At 42.4% G+C, this 20,115-nt stretch overlaps 1 protein-coding gene across 2 annotated transcripts in view; it reads left to right on the top strand.

Moving 5' to 3' along the window:
* ZNF593 (zinc finger protein 593) overlaps positions 1-20,115 on the top strand; it is a 54,208-nt gene that overhangs the window by 16,978 nt on the left and 17,115 nt on the right. For both annotated transcript variants that reach the window (XM_085647779.1, XM_085647780.1), the window contains exon 2: positions 2,411-2,618. In XM_085647779.1, coding sequence (XP_085503905.1) covers positions 2,419-2,618 — 200 coding nt within the window. In that variant the 5' untranslated portion in view covers positions 2,411-2,418. The remainder of the gene's footprint in view (positions 1-2,410; positions 2,619-20,115) is intronic.

Raw genomic sequence — 20,115 nt, 5'->3', positions numbered from 1 at the left:
GTCATATGCAAAAGTAGTCATGTCTTAAAATAACTTGGGCTAGAATATTAGAAACAAGTTAAATCGGGAGGTGGTGAGAAAGATATGAAGGGTACTACCATTAAAGAAGAAGAGAAAATGCTGATTTCACTTGGCAGGAGTTCAATTCTGGTGGTGTGTTCATTTGGTATGTGCTAGTTTATACAAATAGATATGCAGAGCTCCGACAATGAACACAACTAGATCAGTCTGACTGACTGTGCTTGTGTGAAACAGGGGGGCTGGGCCTCTATGAATAGCTCTGCAATGCACGTCAGTTCTTCCTCAAATAGCTCTGCAAATGCACGTTCATGTTACATTATTTAATCAAAGTCCAGGATTCTTTTGGTTATTTGTATCTCTATAGTCTTACTTGAAGCAAGTGGATATATGTTTTGATGACTGTCCGTTATTTGTAATATGTCTGCATGCTCTGGGATAGTCCAGTATTTTGGATAGGTAGTGGCTTGTTGGCGACCGATGTTCATTATTAGTGATCATGATTTTTTTTTAAGCAGTGAGTTAAGTACGTACTGGTTGCAATTAGTTGTGACATTGTGCAACATCCTTCTTGAGTGCAGAGTTTATTTACAGTAGTTATCTGCTATTTGTGATGTTGCAGAATTCTTGACAGTCCGGAACTATTTAGATACTCTTTGTGAAAGAGAACCTGGCTTGATAAATTAAAAACATAGCTTCCATGCTTAAATTGTGTGATCTTAGGCAAATATTTTATTTTCACCAAAACTAACTTTTTCTTCATAATTAAGGCTCCCTGTTTTTCGTTTTTACTGATTTTTACAGGTAAATACAGACAGAAAACCATTTATTTTCTTATCTGTATTTATTTTTAAATGTGGATAAAAACGGAAATTGGGTGCTTTTTGAGTGATTCTAAATACACTTTTTCATGATTGCCAGGCCAATAACTGCGTGGATTGATAGGTCAGGGGGTTAAAAAAAGGGACTTTAGTAAAGAGGCTTAAATAGCACTAGATATGCACAAGGCTGATACTGAAATGTGCATATTTTCACATAAGTGTATTGATTTATCTTCTGCATGTGTTCATATCAATGAAGCCTGGAAGGCATTCAAGCATGAATGCATATTTATTGGTTAAATAAATGTGGAAATATACCAGTTTCAGCTTTGTTTTTTTCACAAAACTCATAATAAATATGGATAAATATAGACAGAAATGTCAAAAAAATAAATACCATAAAACCGGGAGCCCTAGTCATAAGAATGGAAGCACTTTCAAATGCATGCTGCGTTCAGAATACCAGCTGAGTCGACTACTGCTATTTCATGGCATTCCTGTGGACTCTCTTCAATGGTTCTTTGATAAACTTTGCTCAGGGAGAAAAACACATTTTATAGTGTTTAATTTGCAGCAGTTTAAAAAAAATACATATGGGTTGTAATCTGGTTCCTATACACTCTTTCCTTTCATTTTCTTTCTTTCCGTTTTGCCTCCTTCATTTTTCCTTCTTTCTTTTCTGCCTTTCCTGTTTTTCTTCCCTTTTGTCTTTCCTTTCTTTTCTTTCTTAATTACCTCCTTCATTCTTTATATATTTTTTCTTTCCTATCTTTTTGCCCCTTATTTCCTTAAGTATATTTATAAGAGGTTTGAAAATTTTAATTGCATGCCGGTTCAAGGTTTTCAGGCATTTGATTATACACTGTGGCCAGAAAGTAGAGAGGAACTCTATAAATATGGGCTCTCTGATATTGAGGCAATTGTACAACATTTTAAGGTACTTTTCACCACAGACGAGAGGTTGGCAATTGTAGAGGAGTTTTGTGCGGACATAAAAGGCCACATCTATCATAACTGTTGAAGTATTGCTAATATGAGTCTTAGAGCTTCCTGCCATGCAAGATCATTCATTGTTTTATTTCTACAATTTCTATATGTTTGGATAAAAGGGATAATATCGCTTGTCAAGTTTTTCTTAAGCATTATTATTTCACAGCATTTAATGGTTTACTGATTTTAATAAAACAAAAATATATTAATGTTTCTCTGTCCGCCAGAGCCCTTATGTTTGATGTGGGACGGGAGTAGGTGGGACAAGTGGATTTTACAGGACATGTAGATCTCAGTGGCATTTTGTCCCTTGGACAAGTAGATTATTTGGAAAATTCCACACCCCTGGATTCATAACCTTTGTTTCCTCTAGTCAGTTACAGTGTACTTTGGTAATAACAGGGAATGTGACCTTTGCAATAGATGCATGAATCTATCTATAAGACGTGTTATTGGGCCATGTTTATTTTCACTAGAGTGATAATTCTCTGTGCCAAAAAGGGCCTACTGCAACCAGACTCCTATTGCTCAACTTTTCATGTTCTCACTGTATGCCTTTCTCTCCTGGCTCTGAACTGCAGCTGCAGCCATGGGAAAATCTAAGCAAATTGGGAACCACAACAGTGACAAAAAGAAAAGCATTGCAAAGCTGTGGAAAACGAAGCGCCGAACAAAGGACTTAGACCAGATCCACCATGACATGAACCCAGACAATGCGCGAAAGCTGCTGAACCAAGCTGTGGACTTCGACATGGTGGGCAATGCCCAAAACTACTGTCTACACTGCGCGTGAGTAAGCGCCGCTGCTTGGGCTGTGCTTGCATGAGCACCTATGTCGGCACCCTGTGACAGCAACTGCTGTGGCCTGAAGTAGAGAGCGAGTGGTGTTGCAAACAAGGCACCTGAGTATGGGGGGCATGACTTGCAAATGGACAGATAATTGAATCAAGATCTGAGCTAGAACGACACTGGCTAGAGTGCAGCAGTGTTCCTGTGCACTACTGCTTGCTTTATTGCCTGCACTGCGTGTACTGCTGCCTGTGAGTGATGTGCTGCTTCCTGTGCCGTACTGAGCACTCCTTAATGGGATGTGTATACCTGGTTGACTACAATGTGCTGATGTCTGTGGGACTCCTCTCTAAGACAAAAGTATCCACTCCCCTAGTAGTGGAAGCTCTGCAGTTCTGCTTGTGTTTAGTGTCCGTGTGCAAGCCTATGTTGTTTGGAACACTTTTTCTTGTTCTGGATCCAATTTCCTTTCAGCCACTGGAAAGGTACTATAGTTATTTATCTAGCACACGGTTCACTGGATATTGAAAGGGAATTTTGAAGAGACACGCCTATGTTGTCACTAGAAAAATGCCACAAGTTAAATAGTGAGTTTTAAACTTCTGTCCCAAAGCAAACCGCATTATATGTAAACATGATCAAATTCAATCCATAACGATGCTCCACATTTAATCAAAGGCCTTAATAGTGTATGGTAAGAACTACAATTCCCCAGTATGTTTGTTTGACTGTTCGTTTAACTATTAGATTTTTGCTGCTGATTGCTGCTTCGCTTTTTGACAACTTGGTTGGGAATACTGCAGCTCAAGAGCGGCATCATCCGAATCACATGGCGCTGTCGGCAGCAGAAATTGGGTAGTACCTCGGTTGCCAGTGTTTGGTTTGCTTGGGCAGTGACGGCTGATGGTTGACTTGAAAGATGAGTAGAAAAGTTTGTCTGAGATTATTTTCTGGTTGCTGATACAGAGATGTAGTCTTGAAATGTGGTGAGGACGCTTTGAGATTCATGGGTACCAATTTAAGATGAGTTCTGGGAACTAATTCTTTCATTGACCAAGCGAGAATGGCATGTGTATAAAGAATGAAAAACGACAGGTAAAGGGCTTTGATGCTGATACAGGGAGTGATTGACTATCCAATGCAAACATGGCAGCAAGTGGATACAGGGACAGAATTGCACCACAGAAAAGTTTGACTTACTCTCCTGTGCAACGATCCTGCATTCCATAAACAAAGGTCTGTATTCTATACTGTACTAAACAGGGAGCTTGATCAAGAGATGTGGTTGTTCCTTGCTAAGTCTCACACAAGCGTGATTCGTACGTCTCACTTTCTTATAAAAGGAAGGCAGCAGTAATAAGCTGCTAACCAGAGGTCGGGAAAACGGCAGTGCATAGGTACACACTCAGTTTTATTTTTTATTTCACTTTTTATTATTTGATATAGCACAAACATTTGTTGTAGCTAGCAGTAGGTATTTCATCTTGAGATACTGTATGGATCAGTTTGCACTAACCTTGTGAGGAGGATCCAACAGCGGCAATGTTTTCTTCCCTTTCCCACCGACCCCACGAATGACCAAATATGCTAACATATGATCGCCAGTGGTAGGAAAAAATACAGTGGAATGAGATAGGAGAGAAAAAGGAAACACAGGACTGACCTCTCTCCCTCGTAACCTATAGGGTCAAGGAAGTCTGCAGTTTGTAGTGGATCTCTACAAGATACAGAAATTGTTTCAGCATGGCGCCCGCTTTTAAGTTTACCATCCTAATGCCTCTAAGTCTCACAAATGTAAGACCTATTGCATTGCAAATGCTTGTTAGTCTTCTTTGGAGGCATTAGAGGCTCAGAAATGGCTTCCTTGAAAGACGGGTGTCTTTTTGATGGAGGCGTAGTTGATTGTAGGGCAAGCTCTTTTTTGTTCCAGGCTGAATTTGTAATTTCTTTTGTTTCGGATTGAGCCATTCTTGCATTGTCTCGAGAATGGGCTCTGATGGTGTTTTTCAGTCCAAAAGTGTAACGTTTCAGTGCCGAAGACTGTTTAGATTTCGGTGCCGGAGTGGTCAGAGCCGATGAGCTGTGGGCTGTGGCCTTAGAACCGGATGGCATGGTTCGGTGTGAAAGCTCAAATGTAGCTTTTAATGTGGAGGCCCTGGCTGTAGTGTTTCGGTGCCAAGCCTGAAGTTGGGGCCTCCGAATTGATAGAGTGGTGTGCGCCATGGCTTTTCTGCAGTGGCAGACCGTGCTCAGTTTTTTCGGTCAGAGACTATGTTTGAGATTCGGATCAGGGGTGATTGTACTCATGGTCGGATCTTCCGAAGGCTGCCTTTGAACTGGTTCTTGTTCGGTGTCTGACTGCGAATTGGAGTATTGTATGGAAACAGACTCTACCACCACTGCCTAGGCCTCTTCTTCTTCCTCTGCTGACTGGCCAAAGATATCTGAAGTGTAGTCTTTGCACTGATTTTCTAGTAGCCGCCGCACATGTCGGTCCTGAACTGTCTTTTTAGACCGAAATGACCTGAAGTTACAGACCGAGTGTTGATCGGTATGGGGGTATTTTGAGTAGCAGTTAGGACAGAAGAGAAACGGAGTGCGTTCCATCAGCAGCTCATTTTCAGGTAGAGCTGAATGATAGGAAAGAGGTCCAGTAGGGCATGGCCCAAAGGCTGCTAAGGCAAATCAAGAAAATCAATGCAAGGGATTGTTTCAGAGCTCGAGATGGAAGAAAATCTTCTTGATTGAGACAATACTGTCAGTTAGATGACTAACGGTGAACCAAAGGCAACCCAAAACTATCTCGAACCGGTGTGCAAGAGAGTACATTCAAACCATTTGTCAGAAAAAAACATTCTAACTATGCAGTTGATGCCCATGTGCAGTATCACCGAGAGGAGGAGATGCACATCCTTGTGACTCTAAAGCATTCTTCGAACAAAAAGAACTTTGTCATCTGAGCCCAACACTAGGTGGTGGACTTATGCACTGGATGTTTATCTACAGCCACGCATGCCTTGAACAAATTGTTTATGTATAACTGCTTTTTCCTGAAATCTGTGGAGATGGTGACCTAGCACAGCAAACCATTTAGTAGATGCCATTTTTAGGAGAAAAAAAAACATATATCGTCTTGTACAGCACCTTTTCCCTATTTCCCCCCCAAAATTCAAAGTTTAGCTATATTTTGGATATTTTCTCGGTGCCCTCAAGGAGATTTCTCAAACCCGGAGTACCTTTAGAATTTTGAGGATGTTGGAAAAAAAGGTGCAGATTTGGAGTGGACACCTTATGTGGACAAAATGTATGAAATCATAAGCACAAACAGGGGTGTGGAATTTTCCAAATAATCTACTTGTCCAAGGGACAAAATGCCACTGAGATCTACATGTCCTGTAAAATCCACTTGTCCCACCTACTCCCGTCCCACATCAAACATAAGGGCTCTGGCGGACAGAGAAACATTAATATATTTTTGTTTTATTAAAATCAGTAAACCATTAAATGCTGTGAAATAATAATGCTTAAGAAAAACTTGACAAGCGATATTATCCCTTTTATCCAAACATATAGAAATTGTAGAAATAAAACAATGAATGATCTTGCATGGCAGGAAGCTCTAAGACTCATATTAGCAATACTTCAACAGTTATGATAGATGTGGCCTTTTATGTCCGCACAAAACTCCTCTACAATTGCCAACCTCTCGTCTGTGGTGAAAAGTACCTTAAAATGTTGTACAATTGCCTCAATATCAGAGAGCCCACATTTATAGAGTTCCTCTCTACTTTCTGGCCACAGTGTATAATCAAATGCCTGAAAACCTTGAACCGGCATGCAATTAAAATTTTCAAACCTCTTATAAATATACTTAAGGAAATAAGGGGCAAAAAGATAGGAAAGAAAAAATATATAAAGAATGAAGGAGGTAATTAAGAAAGAAAAGAAAGGAAAGACAAAAGGGAAGAAAAACAGGAAAGGCAGAAAAGAAAGAAGGAAAAATGAAGGAGGCAAAACGGAAAGAAAGAAAATGAAAGGAAAGAGTGTATAGGAACCAGATTACAACCCATATGTATTTTTTTTAAACTGCTGCAAATTAAACACTATAAAATGTGTTTTTCTCCCTGAGCAAAGTTTATCAAAGAACCATTGAAGAGAGTCCACAGGAATGCCATGAAATAGCAGTAGTCGACTCAGCTGGTATTCTGAACGCAGCATGCATTTGAAAGTGCTTCCATTCTTATGACTAGGGCTCCCGGTTTTATGGTATTTATTTTTTTGACATTTCTGTCTATATTTATCCATATTTATTATGAGTTTTGTGAAAAAAACAAAGCTGAAACTGGTATATTTCCACATTTATTTAACCAATAAATATGCATTCATGCTTGAATGCCTTCCAGGCTTCATTGATATGAACACATGCAGAAGATAAATCAATACACTTATGTGAAAATATGCACATTTCAGTATCAGCCTTGTGCATATCTAGTGCTATTTAAGCCTCTTTACTAAAGTCCCTTTTTTTAACCCCCTGACCTATCAATCCACGCAGTTATTGGCCTGGCAATCATGAAAAAGTGTATTTAGAATCACTCAAAAAGCACCCAATTTCCGTTTTTATCCACATTTAAAAATAAATACAGATAAGAAAATAAATGGTTTTCTGTCTGTATTTACCTGTAAAAATCAGTAAAAACGAAAAACAGGGAGCCTTAATTATGAAGAAAAAGTTAGTTTTGGTGAAAATAAAATATTTGCCTAAGATCACACAATTTAAGCATGGAAGCTATGTTTTTAATTTATCAAGCCAGGTTCTCTTTCACAAAGAGTATCTAAATAGTTCCGGACTGTCAAGAATTCTGCAACATCACAAATAGCAGATAACTACTGTAAATAAACTCTGCACTCAAGAAGGATGTTGCACAATGTCACAACTAATTGCAACCAGTACGTACTTAACTCACTGCTTAAAAAAAAATCATGATCACTAATAATGAACATCGGTCGCCAACAAGCCACTACCTATCCAAAATACTGGACTATCCCAGAGCATGCAGACATATTACAAATAACGGACAGTCATCAAAACATATATCCACTTGCTTCAAGTAAGACTATAGAGATACAAATAACCAAAAGAATCCTGGACTTTGATTAAATAATGTAACATGAACGTGCATTTGCAGAGCTATTTGAGGAAGAACTGACGTGCATTGCAGAGCTATTCATAGAGGCCCAGCCCCCCTGTTTCACACAAGCACAGTCAGTCAGACTGATCTAGTTGTGTTCATTGTCGGAGCTCTGCATATCTATTTGTATAAACTAGCACATACCAAATGAACACACCACCAGAATTGAACTCCTGCCAAGTGAAATCAGCATTTTCTCTTCTTCTTTAATGGTAGTACCCTTCATATCTTTCTCACCACCTCCCGATTTAACTTGTTTCTAATATTCTAGCCCAAGTTATTTTAAGACATGACTACTTTTGCATATGACCTTGAGACTCACTGAGAGTGCATTTCTAATAAAATAATGACTTTTTTTGCAGTTTAATAGCGCGAGCGCTTCAGATGAGCGCCAGTTACATTACTACAAGGACACGTTCATTTATTTCTAAAGTGTAGCACTATTGGCAGCTGCACGAGAAATATCAAATGATATGTGAACTTATGCAGAGCCTGCAGAGGGGACATTATTCTGGCAGACGCCAATAAAATATTGAGGCGATCATTGTAGTCTTCAGAGAGAAAAACAAAGTTGCTGCTAGAGGTACATCAGGTGCCTCCCTGTGACTCGCCTTAGGCATTCTCTGCTACACTTGGAGCACGGCGCGGCTGATGTGTGGCTCACTGTGACAGTTGCTCCCCTTATACACACAGTTAGGCAGTGCCCTTCCGTACCACATAAGCACACGCCTGCAGTTCACTTTATGCCAATGTAGATCATGCTCAATCTCACTGCATGCGCTTTCCTTTCCTCGCGCCTCCACCTTCACTTTCTCCTTCTGAAGTTTTTAATCTACTACTGTATGTGTGCCTCTTCCTTCTCCCCAGTGCAGCGCTGCCTCACTTTATCACGCCAGAACATTAAGCTGATTAATTGCCCAGCCAAAACACAAGCACCCTAGATGCCTCCTTCGTGGTGTAATTCGAGAGCCTTTCGTGACCTTTTGCGATGGCGGGAGCGTTCTTCAGCAGAAATACTGACTTCTAATGTGACTCATAATCCCGGTCACAAAGAGCTTTACACCTTCAGCATCAGAACAGTGAGGCGGCTACTTTCGCTTTCCAAAATGAAATGTATTTTTAACCCCCGCTTTCAGATGAGTTCGAAGTCCTGGCACCGATGTGGTGCAACTTTATATGTGCAGTGCTCATGCTACCGGCAATTAACTTTCAAGGGAACAGTTAAGCGTCCTTTTACAATTATGAGAGATAAACTGCAGCGACGACACTGAGGCGCCGCTGCAGTTTAAAACAAATACGCACAACGGCCTAAATTAATCCAGAAAAATAGGCACTGGCCAATTGAGCATTTTCTCACACTAATGGGAAAGATATCGCTCATTTGTGAGAGAAATTGCCCAATCAGTGTCAGACGTCTGGTATGAAAGGGAGTTTTAATCCACTGTGCATACCAATAGAAACGTGCGCAGTCGGCAAGAGCAGCGATGAGAGCCCCTGCTTTCTGCAGCCACAATGACGCTGCATTAGCGACGGTCCTCAGCAGGCAGACATTAAAGTTCTATTCCAATATCTCAGTGCAATCTGTATGCAAGCAGGGAAAAATAACACTCTAGCAGTGCTTTAATTTTACCTCTAATGTAATTGCCTTGCTCGCGGCTGTCCCGAAGTTCAACTGCTTGCTGAGACTGGGTGACGTTTCACTCCCCAGCCAATCACTGGCTAGAGCCCAGTGAAGTCATGGGCTGCTAGCCAATCAGAGGGCTCCAAAGGCGCTCGGCAAGCTTTTATGATTGGCTGTGAGCCCTAGAGTGCTCACAGCCTATTTTATTTACGTGATTTAATGTCTACTTGTCCGTCGGACAAAATAGACATTAAATCTTCTTGCCCCTCAATAAAAACAACATGGTTCGGGCGTCGGGCGATAGGATTCCCCCACCCCTGCACAAAGTATTCCAATTATCAAAAAAGGGCTCAGCACTGGGGCTAGAAAAGCCTTAGCAGCTAAGGGGTTATGAACAGCAAGTCTTCATGTTTATTTTGTCACCTAGACAAGTAGGCCCATCCCGCTGCAGTACAAACCCTTCTGCTACCAGTTAGCGTTACCACATCATGGTTCTAGAAAGAGAGTTGCCTGTAACTAAGTGAAGATCTGTATTCAAATGTGCAAGTTGTTCAAACATTTATATACAGTTCTGTAATGTATCACCGTTATTATTTTAGTGAGCTTTCTAAGAAAACGTGAGATGTGAGCTTAGTTTACATTACTTGCCACAATAAAAATGTAGAGCCGCATCCAAAATGTAACAGTTTGAGGCTTCTTACAATACTCCCTGATTATTTGTAAATAGACGAAGGAGCCTGAAAGCAAGATTGTTTGCTTTCAAAATAAAATGTGTACAAACATTGGCAGCTTGGAAAATTTGTTTTGCTAAACTATTGGGCAACTTTAGATTTCATTTCTCTGAGGCATTATTTAGTAAAACATGTTTGCTGAATTCAAGATGATGGTTTTTTTTGTTTTGTTTTTCTAATAAAATCAATAATAGGGAAACAGTGTTCGACCATTATGGGCAACATTACGAGCAACATAAAAATAGATGATTGTTCAGCAAGGTCACACAAGTGAACTTACAGCTATATGTACTTCCATTGGTGGAGAGTTATGATTTTTGGGAATTAACATGTTTGTGGAAGTAGACCTAGAAACTGTACCTTCAGCAGACGTTTATGAATTCCATTTTAGCACGAGCAAATATGCACACATATTTGCTCACTCAAAAATCTGCCATAAGATTGCAAATTCACTCAACCTGCACCCTAGAAAAGCTTTACTCCTGCCCTTTCCAGGAGTAAATTTTTTACCCTTTGGGAAGAGGAGTTGGTAAATCCCCTTTCAACTTGTAAGTTTGAGTGGTCACTGCTCAGGCGGCATTCTAACCCTGGGGCTACCTCTTCCCGTCTACTTTCTGACTCTGAATGCAGATTTGCAGAAAGGAATCAATATCGGAGCTTTGCTTGAACCCTTACTCTGATCTAATTTGAGCCCTGTTGTAATTGGATTGTATATTGTCAGAGCCTGGATATTATGAAAACACTGCCATAATTTGTCACCTCTCTACATGGCACCAAAAGGGACAAGTGGAGTTTTGTTTTTAACAGGGCAAGTAGATTTGTGAAGCGTCGCTTCCCTTAAATTATATATTTTATAAAATTCTAAACCCTTGTATTGTAAATAATCCTCATGAAGCAGCATGTAAGAATTATGAGTCTTTATTCGCAGTCATCCACTCTCTGTATCACGGGTCACACAGAGGCAACATTCCAAAGCGAACTCCAGGAACGTTCCAACTGGAAAGGGGAGGAGGGAAGGTGCCAAGGGCAGGGGAGGAGAGGGAGAAACTACAACGCATCTACCTGCGCAGGGAAAGAGGAAGGCAAGGGCAAAGAGGGAAGGAGGGGAACTGGGAACTGAGGCGCTAGGCCCACAAGTTGAATCAAACCGGCCTTCACAATTCTGTCCCCGCTCCAGACTTGACCATTGTCAAGCTGGACCACATTTCTTTTAACCTCAGTCAGTCGGTGTGTGGGGTAGAACTTGCTGTGGTTTATATTTTTTCTGGTAGGTATCTTAACTCTTACAGAATCGCCAACTTCCCAATCCTGTTTCATGGCTCCCTGTTTTGAGTCGTACCAATTTTTGTACTTGAGCTGATGTTTATTCCTTCTATCATTAATGAGGGGTGCGTTAGTGTGCACAGGCCTCCCACCATATGGGGTTCATTTTTGTGCAGGGCTCTCTACCCCTGAGGGACACAAAAGGGGAGACTCCTTAACTCATTAAGTTAGGGGAGGTGTGGTAAGACCACAGGCACTCGCGTAATGACTTGTCTACATCATGTCCATTAACCGTGGCTAATTGGATGTTTTCTTTAATCATGCGATTCGCTCTTTCTATGCGGCCATTTGCCTAGGGGCAATATAAGGCAGTTTTCTCATGTGTGATCCCCATGTTGCTTAAAAATCCATTCATCTCCTCTGATACAAATTGTACCCCATTGTCTGTGACTAGAGTTTGAGGAATTCCTTCGCAGCTGAACAAGTCACTCAAAAATTCAACTAGGATTCTCGTAGTAGTGTGCGTCACAAATTTATATCTTATCCAGTGGGAGGTGTAGTCGATGAGTACCATCATGAATCTCTTCTGCTGTCCTTAGTTCTCCATTGGACCTATTATATCCATTGCCAATTTGCTCCATGGCATCTTGGGTATCCCAACTGGGTACAATGGCACTTTATGCACAGTCTTTGTCTTGTCACTTTTCGCACAGCTAGTGCACTCTTTTACTTTTAGTTCTACCCAAGATTCCATATTGGGGAACCAGAAACTGTTCCTCACTCTGTTCTTTGTTCTGCTCCTGCCTAAATGCCCTTCGTGAGCTAAGTCTATCATTTCTCCTCTCAATTTGGTAGGGGGTATGGCTTTGTCATTCCTGTATACCTTCCCACCAATCATGGACAGTTCATGTCTGACCTCCCAGTAGCTCTGCATCTCTTCGTCCAGGTCCTTGCGCTTCTCAGGCCATCCTTTGATAATAAGATAATAAGTGAGCTTAACGTTTTGTCCAAAACCATCTCATCGTTCCATTCAAGTTCTGTTATGGCCTGTAATTGTATGGCAAGGACAGGCATGTCTAGGGGTTCATCTTGCACTTCTCCCTCTAGCGGTGCCCTGGATAGGTAGTCTGCTATGACCTTGTCAACCCCTGGTAAGTACTGGATCCTGAAACAATAACCTTCAAGGCCTGACCTCCATTTGTATATTGGGGGAGATCCGTCATTGGTCTTCTTGGTTGAAAACATGAATGTGAGTGGTTTGTGGTCCGTTAGGATAGTGAATTTTATGCCCCAAAGATAAAATTTGAAATGTAACACCGCCCAGAAGACAGCAAGTGCTTCCCTTTCCACTACGGAATAATTACATTCTGCAGAGGTTAGGCATCGGGAAGCGTATGCAATGATGGTCTCGCCATGTTCTCCTTTTTGCGATAGGGTGGCTCCTAATATCTTGTTTGAAGCATCAGTGGTCAAGAATGTCTTCTTTTTGGGGTCAAATGACCCCAACGCAAGGTGACCTTGTTATCTCATCTTTCAGGTTGTCAACCATGGTGCTGTGTTTTGTTTCCCAAACAAAATCATTGCCTTTCCTTAAGAGATCACGTAGGCATTCGCATTTCTCTGAGAACCCTTTGACATACTTGGCCATATATTCGATTAACCCTAGAAAGGATCTGAGTTCAGAAAACAAGGAAGGATAGGGGGCATCCTTAACAGATTGGATTAGGCTGTGTTTGGGTTTGAACTCTTCTTGTGATATCGTGTGCCCCAAGTAGTCTACGGAACTGACTTTGAATTTACATTCGTTCTGTTTCACTGTGAAGCCAGCTCCCATCAATTTACTGAACACTTTTCGTAATGTAGCATCATGCTTTTCTACAGTAGTACCATATACTAAGATATCATCTTGGAAGCAGAATGTTTTTTCTATGCCGCTCAACACAGTTTGCATTATTTTTTTGAAAAACTGCAGCGGCCGATGCTAGGCCAAACGGCATCCTCTTAAACATGTAAGCCCCAAAAGGAGTGGTGAATGCAGTGAGGGGTCTAGATTCTGGGTGCAACTCCACTTGGTAGAAAGCCATGGATTAGTCAATCACTGAAAATATTTGTGCATCCCCCATGGTGCTTAGCATCTCGTTAAAGTGTGGAAGGGGAAACCTCTCAACCCATATGTTGTCATTTAGGCTGCGCAGGTCCACACACAAACGGATCCCCTCGCCATTGGCCTTGGTCGCCAGAACAATTGAAGCCAACGATTCTGACACTTCTATGGTCTGAATAACTCCCAACTCACACAGTTTGTCCAATTCCTTCTTCAGTGGCTCTCTCTCAGTATGAGGGGAGCAGGGCGGGGTTTGTGGTCTGGCACCCTGTTTCACCTTAATCCTGTGCTGGAAGTCCTTCAGTAACCCAAGTTTGTCAGAGAATAAACTTGGATAATCCTCGCAGATCTCATTAACCCCTTCTTCTCTTTCAATAAGGAGTACTTGTTCCTTGTTGTTGGGATCCAGAAGGATCCATAGATATTTCTGATGGCGCCATCCTAGTAGGTTGGATCCTACCTTCGCCACATACACTTTCCCGTAGGTGGACCTGCCTTTGAAAGTTATCAGCATTTTTGCCATATCTATAAGGGGTATGGGTTCCTTAGCGTACCCTTCTGGTGATGTGTCTGGTTCAGAGATGTCTAGTTTGCGTACATCAAAGGATTTGTTGAAATACACCTGGTTGATAAGCGTGAACGGTGAGCACGAGTCCGCAAACATAACTATGGGTTTACTATTTAGGTACACCGTACATTTAGGATAATTTGGAGTATCCTCTCCCTCTTTATCTTTCACCTGAAAAACATATTTCGGTACAAGGTCACCCTCGCTGTAGATAGCTTTCACTTGATTACTGTCCCCGTCCTTGCATACTCTCACGAAGTGGCCTCTTCTATTACATTTTTTACAAGTGACATTTCGTGCAGAGCAAAAGGGTTTGTTAGCCAGGTGGTTGTTGCTTCCACATCTGAAGCATCTCAGCCCCTCAGTCACTTTGCTTTGTCTGGTTATATTCTGTTCCTTAGTTTTGACTTTCATTACTTCGCACTCCTAATCATTGCTTCGTGGATTGCTTTGTTCCTGGATGTAAGCGACAACTTCACTTGGGGTTCTCATCTCTTGTACACACTTAGCTGTGTGTTCAATTGATTTGGCTATATCAATTGCTTCCTTGAGAGTAGGATTTTTAGCCAACAGTTTCTCTTGTATGCGATTATTATTTGTGCACCTTACCAATTGATCTCTGATCAATGAATCATTTAGTTCACCAAACTCGCACAACAGAGTAAGACCTCTAAGTGCTGCCACATAGTTCGTAACTGACTCTTGCTTCCCTTGTGTGCGGTTGAAAAATTTGTGTCTCTCTAGTACTACATTCACTTTGTCCCCGAAATGTAATTGAAGTTTTAACAAGGTGACACTGAATACATCTTTATCATTATCATCCTCATCTCCCTCCGGTTCCGGTAAAGTCTCATAAATTTCCTTCCATGTATACCTAGATTGTGCAATAGTATGTGTTGTTTCGGCACAGCGGAAAAACGCTCCCCCTCCCCCCACCCCCCTGGCAATAAGATAGGACTCAAAAAGCTTAACCCAGTCGTTCCAGTGGATTTCTGGCTCACCAATTTCGTTGAGTAATGCAGGTGGCTGGCTTAACGCGGGTACCGCCATGGTAGGTGCAAGGTGAGAACAGTAAGGTAACCCAATACGACTTTATGAGAGGTGATGATCAAAATGACTCCCTCCAGGAAGGATGCCCTAGCGTAAATTTAATATAGAGAATGCTGAAACTTGGAAGTGAGCATTCACCACATAGGGCATGTATCTGCACAGCGTCACCCAAGACAGTCTACTTTAACTTGCACCCTGGAACAGGCAGGAAATATAAGGTGTGTCTGCCAATTAGCATGCACGCTCACTTACGACACCAACGAGTCCGTGCATACTAAGCAGGCCAAACAGCGCAGAGATTATCCTCCTTGCGTGACAGGGCATCCCCTGCCCCGATGAGCATAATAATTTATGTACCTGCTCTGCTCCCTGAAGGTTCCAATGCAAACAATGCCAGCTGAATGACACCGGCTAGTGGTTCTTTACTTTTAGAGGAAAGTGGTTATGAGGCGTCAGATCTCCAATGTGCGCAGTCTCCAATTGCGCTTGCAATCCCTGTGAAGATGCCTCTCTGACAGGATTCGCTGTTCCTCACACAGAGAAAACGCTGAGAAGACCTCGCCCCGATCTGAGAATCAGCCCGGCAAAGCAGTTCTCCCACAGGTGACCTGCACTCGGTTAATTTCGGCTTCCGTGCTCCTTCGCTGCTTTACTTAGCCAATATGACATTTGAGAACAGACATTTCCTGTCACACGTCACCACAGCTGTTATATCCTGGCTCCGCTCGCCTCTTAATTGTTTTTTTTCTTCTTTTACTACAAGGTTCTCTGAGGTGCGATGCCACGTTGGCTCAGAAAACGTTACACTTCTGCTGGTCGTACCTCCGTTGTCTTTTTTCAATAACGTGTTGCCATACAGTTTATTCTGGTACCGAAATTCATAAGACAACAGGCATTTCTAGGACCGACGCGCTCCCCCCTCCCCACTGTCACGTCAAGGACCTCGGGATCATCATCAACAGCAAACGCAACCTGACCGCTCAAGTCATTGCCGTCACCACCTCAGGCTTCCATACCGTGGAGATGCTGAGGAATATTTTCAAATGGCTCCAAATCACCACCCAGGAAAACACCCTTTATGCCGAGATCAACAGAAAACTCACCAGAAGGCTGCAGACTATTCATAACTCATCAGCTAGAATCTCTGTCAACCTCCCATCCCACACTCAAATCACACCACACCTAAAGGAGCTCCACTGGCTCCCCAACCACAAACAAGTACAATTCAAGCTCCTCACCCACACTTTCAAGGCATTACATAACACTGGCCCAGTATACCATAACAATTTAATCTTCTTTCACAAACCTTCCCACATGCACACACACCACTCGTATGTAAAACCAGATCAGGCGGGCAAGCCTTCTACATCGCTTCTCAAGCGTGGAATGACCTGTCACACATATGAGCCTCATCCTCATTTCCTGAATTCTTCAAGAAGCAGAAGACCCGGCTTTTTGATTAGTTCCACTAGGCCCTAAGTGTGGCTAGACACATCTGCTCAGTGCCAGGATACCCTCCCGGGTGATGGTGTACTCTGCAAATCTGCATAACATAACTGTTTGGTCTCTGTGCACACACAGCCTATATCCAGTCAGTGCCAGGACCTTTTAATAACCTCCAGCTGTTTGTTCACCGAAAGGCAATCCTCAACGGGCACTGCTTCCTTGTACTATGACCAGGCCTAACAGTAAACAGCACCTCCAGCCCAGCTTCCTGATATTATGTTGGAAATAGAAAGAGGTCTCAGTCTTGAAGGAAGGCATCTGTTGCCTAGGTATCAGGATCTAGATTCCAGCTCATAAAGCATTAAAGCTACTGAATGCAAAGTGCTACTTCCAGTTGTACCAAGGACGAAAGCGTCATTAAATACTCCCATTGTATGAACTGAACTGTAGTGGCTGTGGATGGTTATTGAACACAATGTATTTTTTTGCTGTCAAGCCCAACTCTATAGAGTGGAAAGAATGGATGGAGAATATTGAAAACGATGTAGAAGCCTTAGATGGTAGAAACTTATCAGTGAGCAGAAAAAAACACTGTTTTGAAGCCCGTTGGGCAAACGTACCTTTTAAATATGTTCCTGTAGCTGTATGAGTAGTGGTCACAGCTGATGTTTAAAAAGCAAAGTAAAGATTTGTGGCAGGATTTGTGAAGTTAGTTAACCATGCTATGATACCACATGTTTTACAACCAACTACAGCGTCCAAACAAGTCAGTAAATGAATTTGTAGCCATATTGCGGTAGCTTGCCATAATCAATCAATCTGGATTTGTAGAACTCTGCTAATCACATGTGAGGGTATGCAGGCGCATACATAAGGTGTTTGGGAAATGATTGATGAGTCCATAACTGACTTCACAAGTTGTCCAATGTTCGATCAAGAAATACAAGAGAGATTATGGGTGGCAAGGAGTTGTGGAAGAGTCAGACCACTGCATGACATAGAGTACTACTTTGCTCCACGATTAGTATTGAGTTTCATGTGGAATTGTTTGTGCTGTTCAAATTATTTCATAGTTTTGTTGTTTGTTAAAGGAAATTGAGGTTAAACATTGATGTAATTATAAAGAACACTGAAAACCTGCTTGGGTCCAAGCCTTGTGTACGTATGGAATTGCTTTTTCAGTTATGAAGCTGGATGGCCTGCATGGTACCACTCCTGGGTTGTATTTCTCAAAATAAAGAATTGGTTCATCATCATGGCTCCTGAACTAAAACAGCACCTTTGCTGGGGTGTCATGGAAAATAAACATGGGTGGGATGGGTCTATGGCAATAGTAAAAGAATCAACAGAATGTCTACAGGGTCTCTAGGACAATAAGGGAACAAGCATAGGAGGAAAACAATCATTGGCATAGCCAATAGGTCTCACCTTTGCGACCTTATAAGTGTTTAGCCATGCAGCACATTATCCCTCACTGGGCAAATGTCTGTAATGGAACGTGTGCTCATGTAAAGTGCCTTGATACCTTCATTTGCGCTATATAAAAATGCAAAAAATAAAAAGGAATCAAAAGAGAAGTGCTTGCGGGTTCCTGAGGTGGGGGAGCGAAAAGATGCACTCTGTAGAGTGATTAAATAAAGCGTGTTTGGCTGTGAAGCGATCTGGCTGGGGTTGATTGGGAGGGGGGAAGAGGCGGCGGAGTGCAGGTCTCAGATAAGCAGGTAGTTGGGTGTTCTAAAGTGATGAGCCCTGCACACGCTGAATCTGCCTCCATGGTCCTCAAGATAGGTTGAGATGGTGGCACGTTTATTTTGAGTAGCACATTTCAGGGAGGGGTGTGATAAGGGACTGAAGGTCAGCAATACCATAAGCCGGGCCGCATTGTTCTATACATTGTGAAGTGTGGCGAGCACTTTAATTGGGATGCTAGTAAAAACAAGCATTGGTAAGGTCAGTAGCACTCACCTTTGCGAACTATTGGCTCTGCCAATGCCTTTACTTCATGCTGTACAGAATGAACACAAAAATAAACAAGCATGCACAGTGCAATGGGAGAACATTAGAAGAAATGAGGGACAGCGGGAGGAGGATGGAAGGAGTCAACAAGGTAGGGGTGAGGTGGGAGGAGGGGCAGGAGGAGTCAGCAAGATGACAGAGCAGGGGAGGGAGTAGTCAGGAAGACGATGGAGAGTGGGGGAGGGAGCAGCACAACAGCTAACATCAGTAGGATTGACTGATTTTTAAATCACTTGACACATGTCCACAAACCCATAAAGGGAACTGCATCAAGCAGGAACCATTTGTAAAAGGCGAGGGGACAGACAGGTGACGTGCACCCCCAGAATCCAAGAACCAAGCGGCAAAAAACGTTCTAGTAAACATAACATTTCTACCTACCCACACAAACATGTGTTTGAGGCATGTGTACTGTAGATACACATGCTTTGCATACTCCTGCCATCTAATGTTGGGTCAGGTTGTTTGCAAGTTGCTTTTCTTCGAAGGAGTCTTTCCAGTCACGAGGTAAGGTGACTCCTCCATTCGGTGATAGTGTGCATGGGCATCGACTCCATTGTTGGATAGTTTTTTTCCGCTATTGGGTTCGGACGTGTATTGCTGCGCTCCGATTCAAAACCATTCTTCAGGTTTCCATTGGTGCGCAACCCACTGTACTCTTGACTGTATTGTTTTCGTACGCCTTTCCATGTTCACTGCAATTGAATCTGTCAATTTCTCATCTTTGGTCGAAAACCTCGTGAGCGGCCGTCAGGCCTAGCCGCGTTAGGCAAACCTTTTGCCGATGGAACGGACTCCATTCCAATTTTGTTCTCGATGCCACGCTAAGTACCCTCGCACCGACTAACGTCAAGTTTGTAACTTGTGCCTCGCTCTGGAGAACAAGGAGGACGACTGCGACGCTTGTAAATCGTTTCGGTCCAAGAAGACTCTACGCGATCGCCAAGCTCTACAATGAGAAATGCAATGTCAAAGCATTCAGCACTCTTCGGGGAAGAATCTGAGCAAGAGGAGATCTAGTGGTCTGCTGCAGAAGAAGAGGCCTTCTCTATTTCAGAATCAAATCCTGAGCTGGAGATCGCTCTAGAGTCTGAAGATGTGCCTATCGGACAAGGTGCTGAGAGTACCAAAGACCCCTTTTCCCCTAAAACCTCTTCCAAAATGCATAAGGCTTAGGCACCACCTCTGCCTTCTGACAAAGGTCGGCAAAGAGACATTGTTTCCGATGCCCCGCCTACTGGATCGACACCGAAACAGACTGTCAAACGTTCCTGCTCGGGACCGAGTCAAACAAAATCATCTTCGGGTCTGAAACCATCAGGATCGAAGAACGAACAAATCTAGTGCAGAGCCGAATCCCTCTGCTCAAAAACATGCTTCGGAACCGAAACCTTCCGCTCCGAAACAAAAACACACTTCGAAGCAGAAACCTTCCTCTCCCAAAGACAAGTTTATTTTGATGCCAAAAACCAAGAACAGCCTCAAATCAACTTTAGACATTCTTAA

Source organism: Triturus cristatus, chromosome 3_2, assembly GCF_964204655.1.
Source record: "Triturus cristatus chromosome 3_2, aTriCri1.1, whole genome shotgun sequence".
NCBI lineage: Eukaryota > Metazoa > Chordata > Amphibia > Caudata > Salamandridae > Triturus > Triturus cristatus.
Note: the sequence above shows the minus strand (reverse complement) of the source record. Positions and strands in the feature narration are given on the sequence as shown.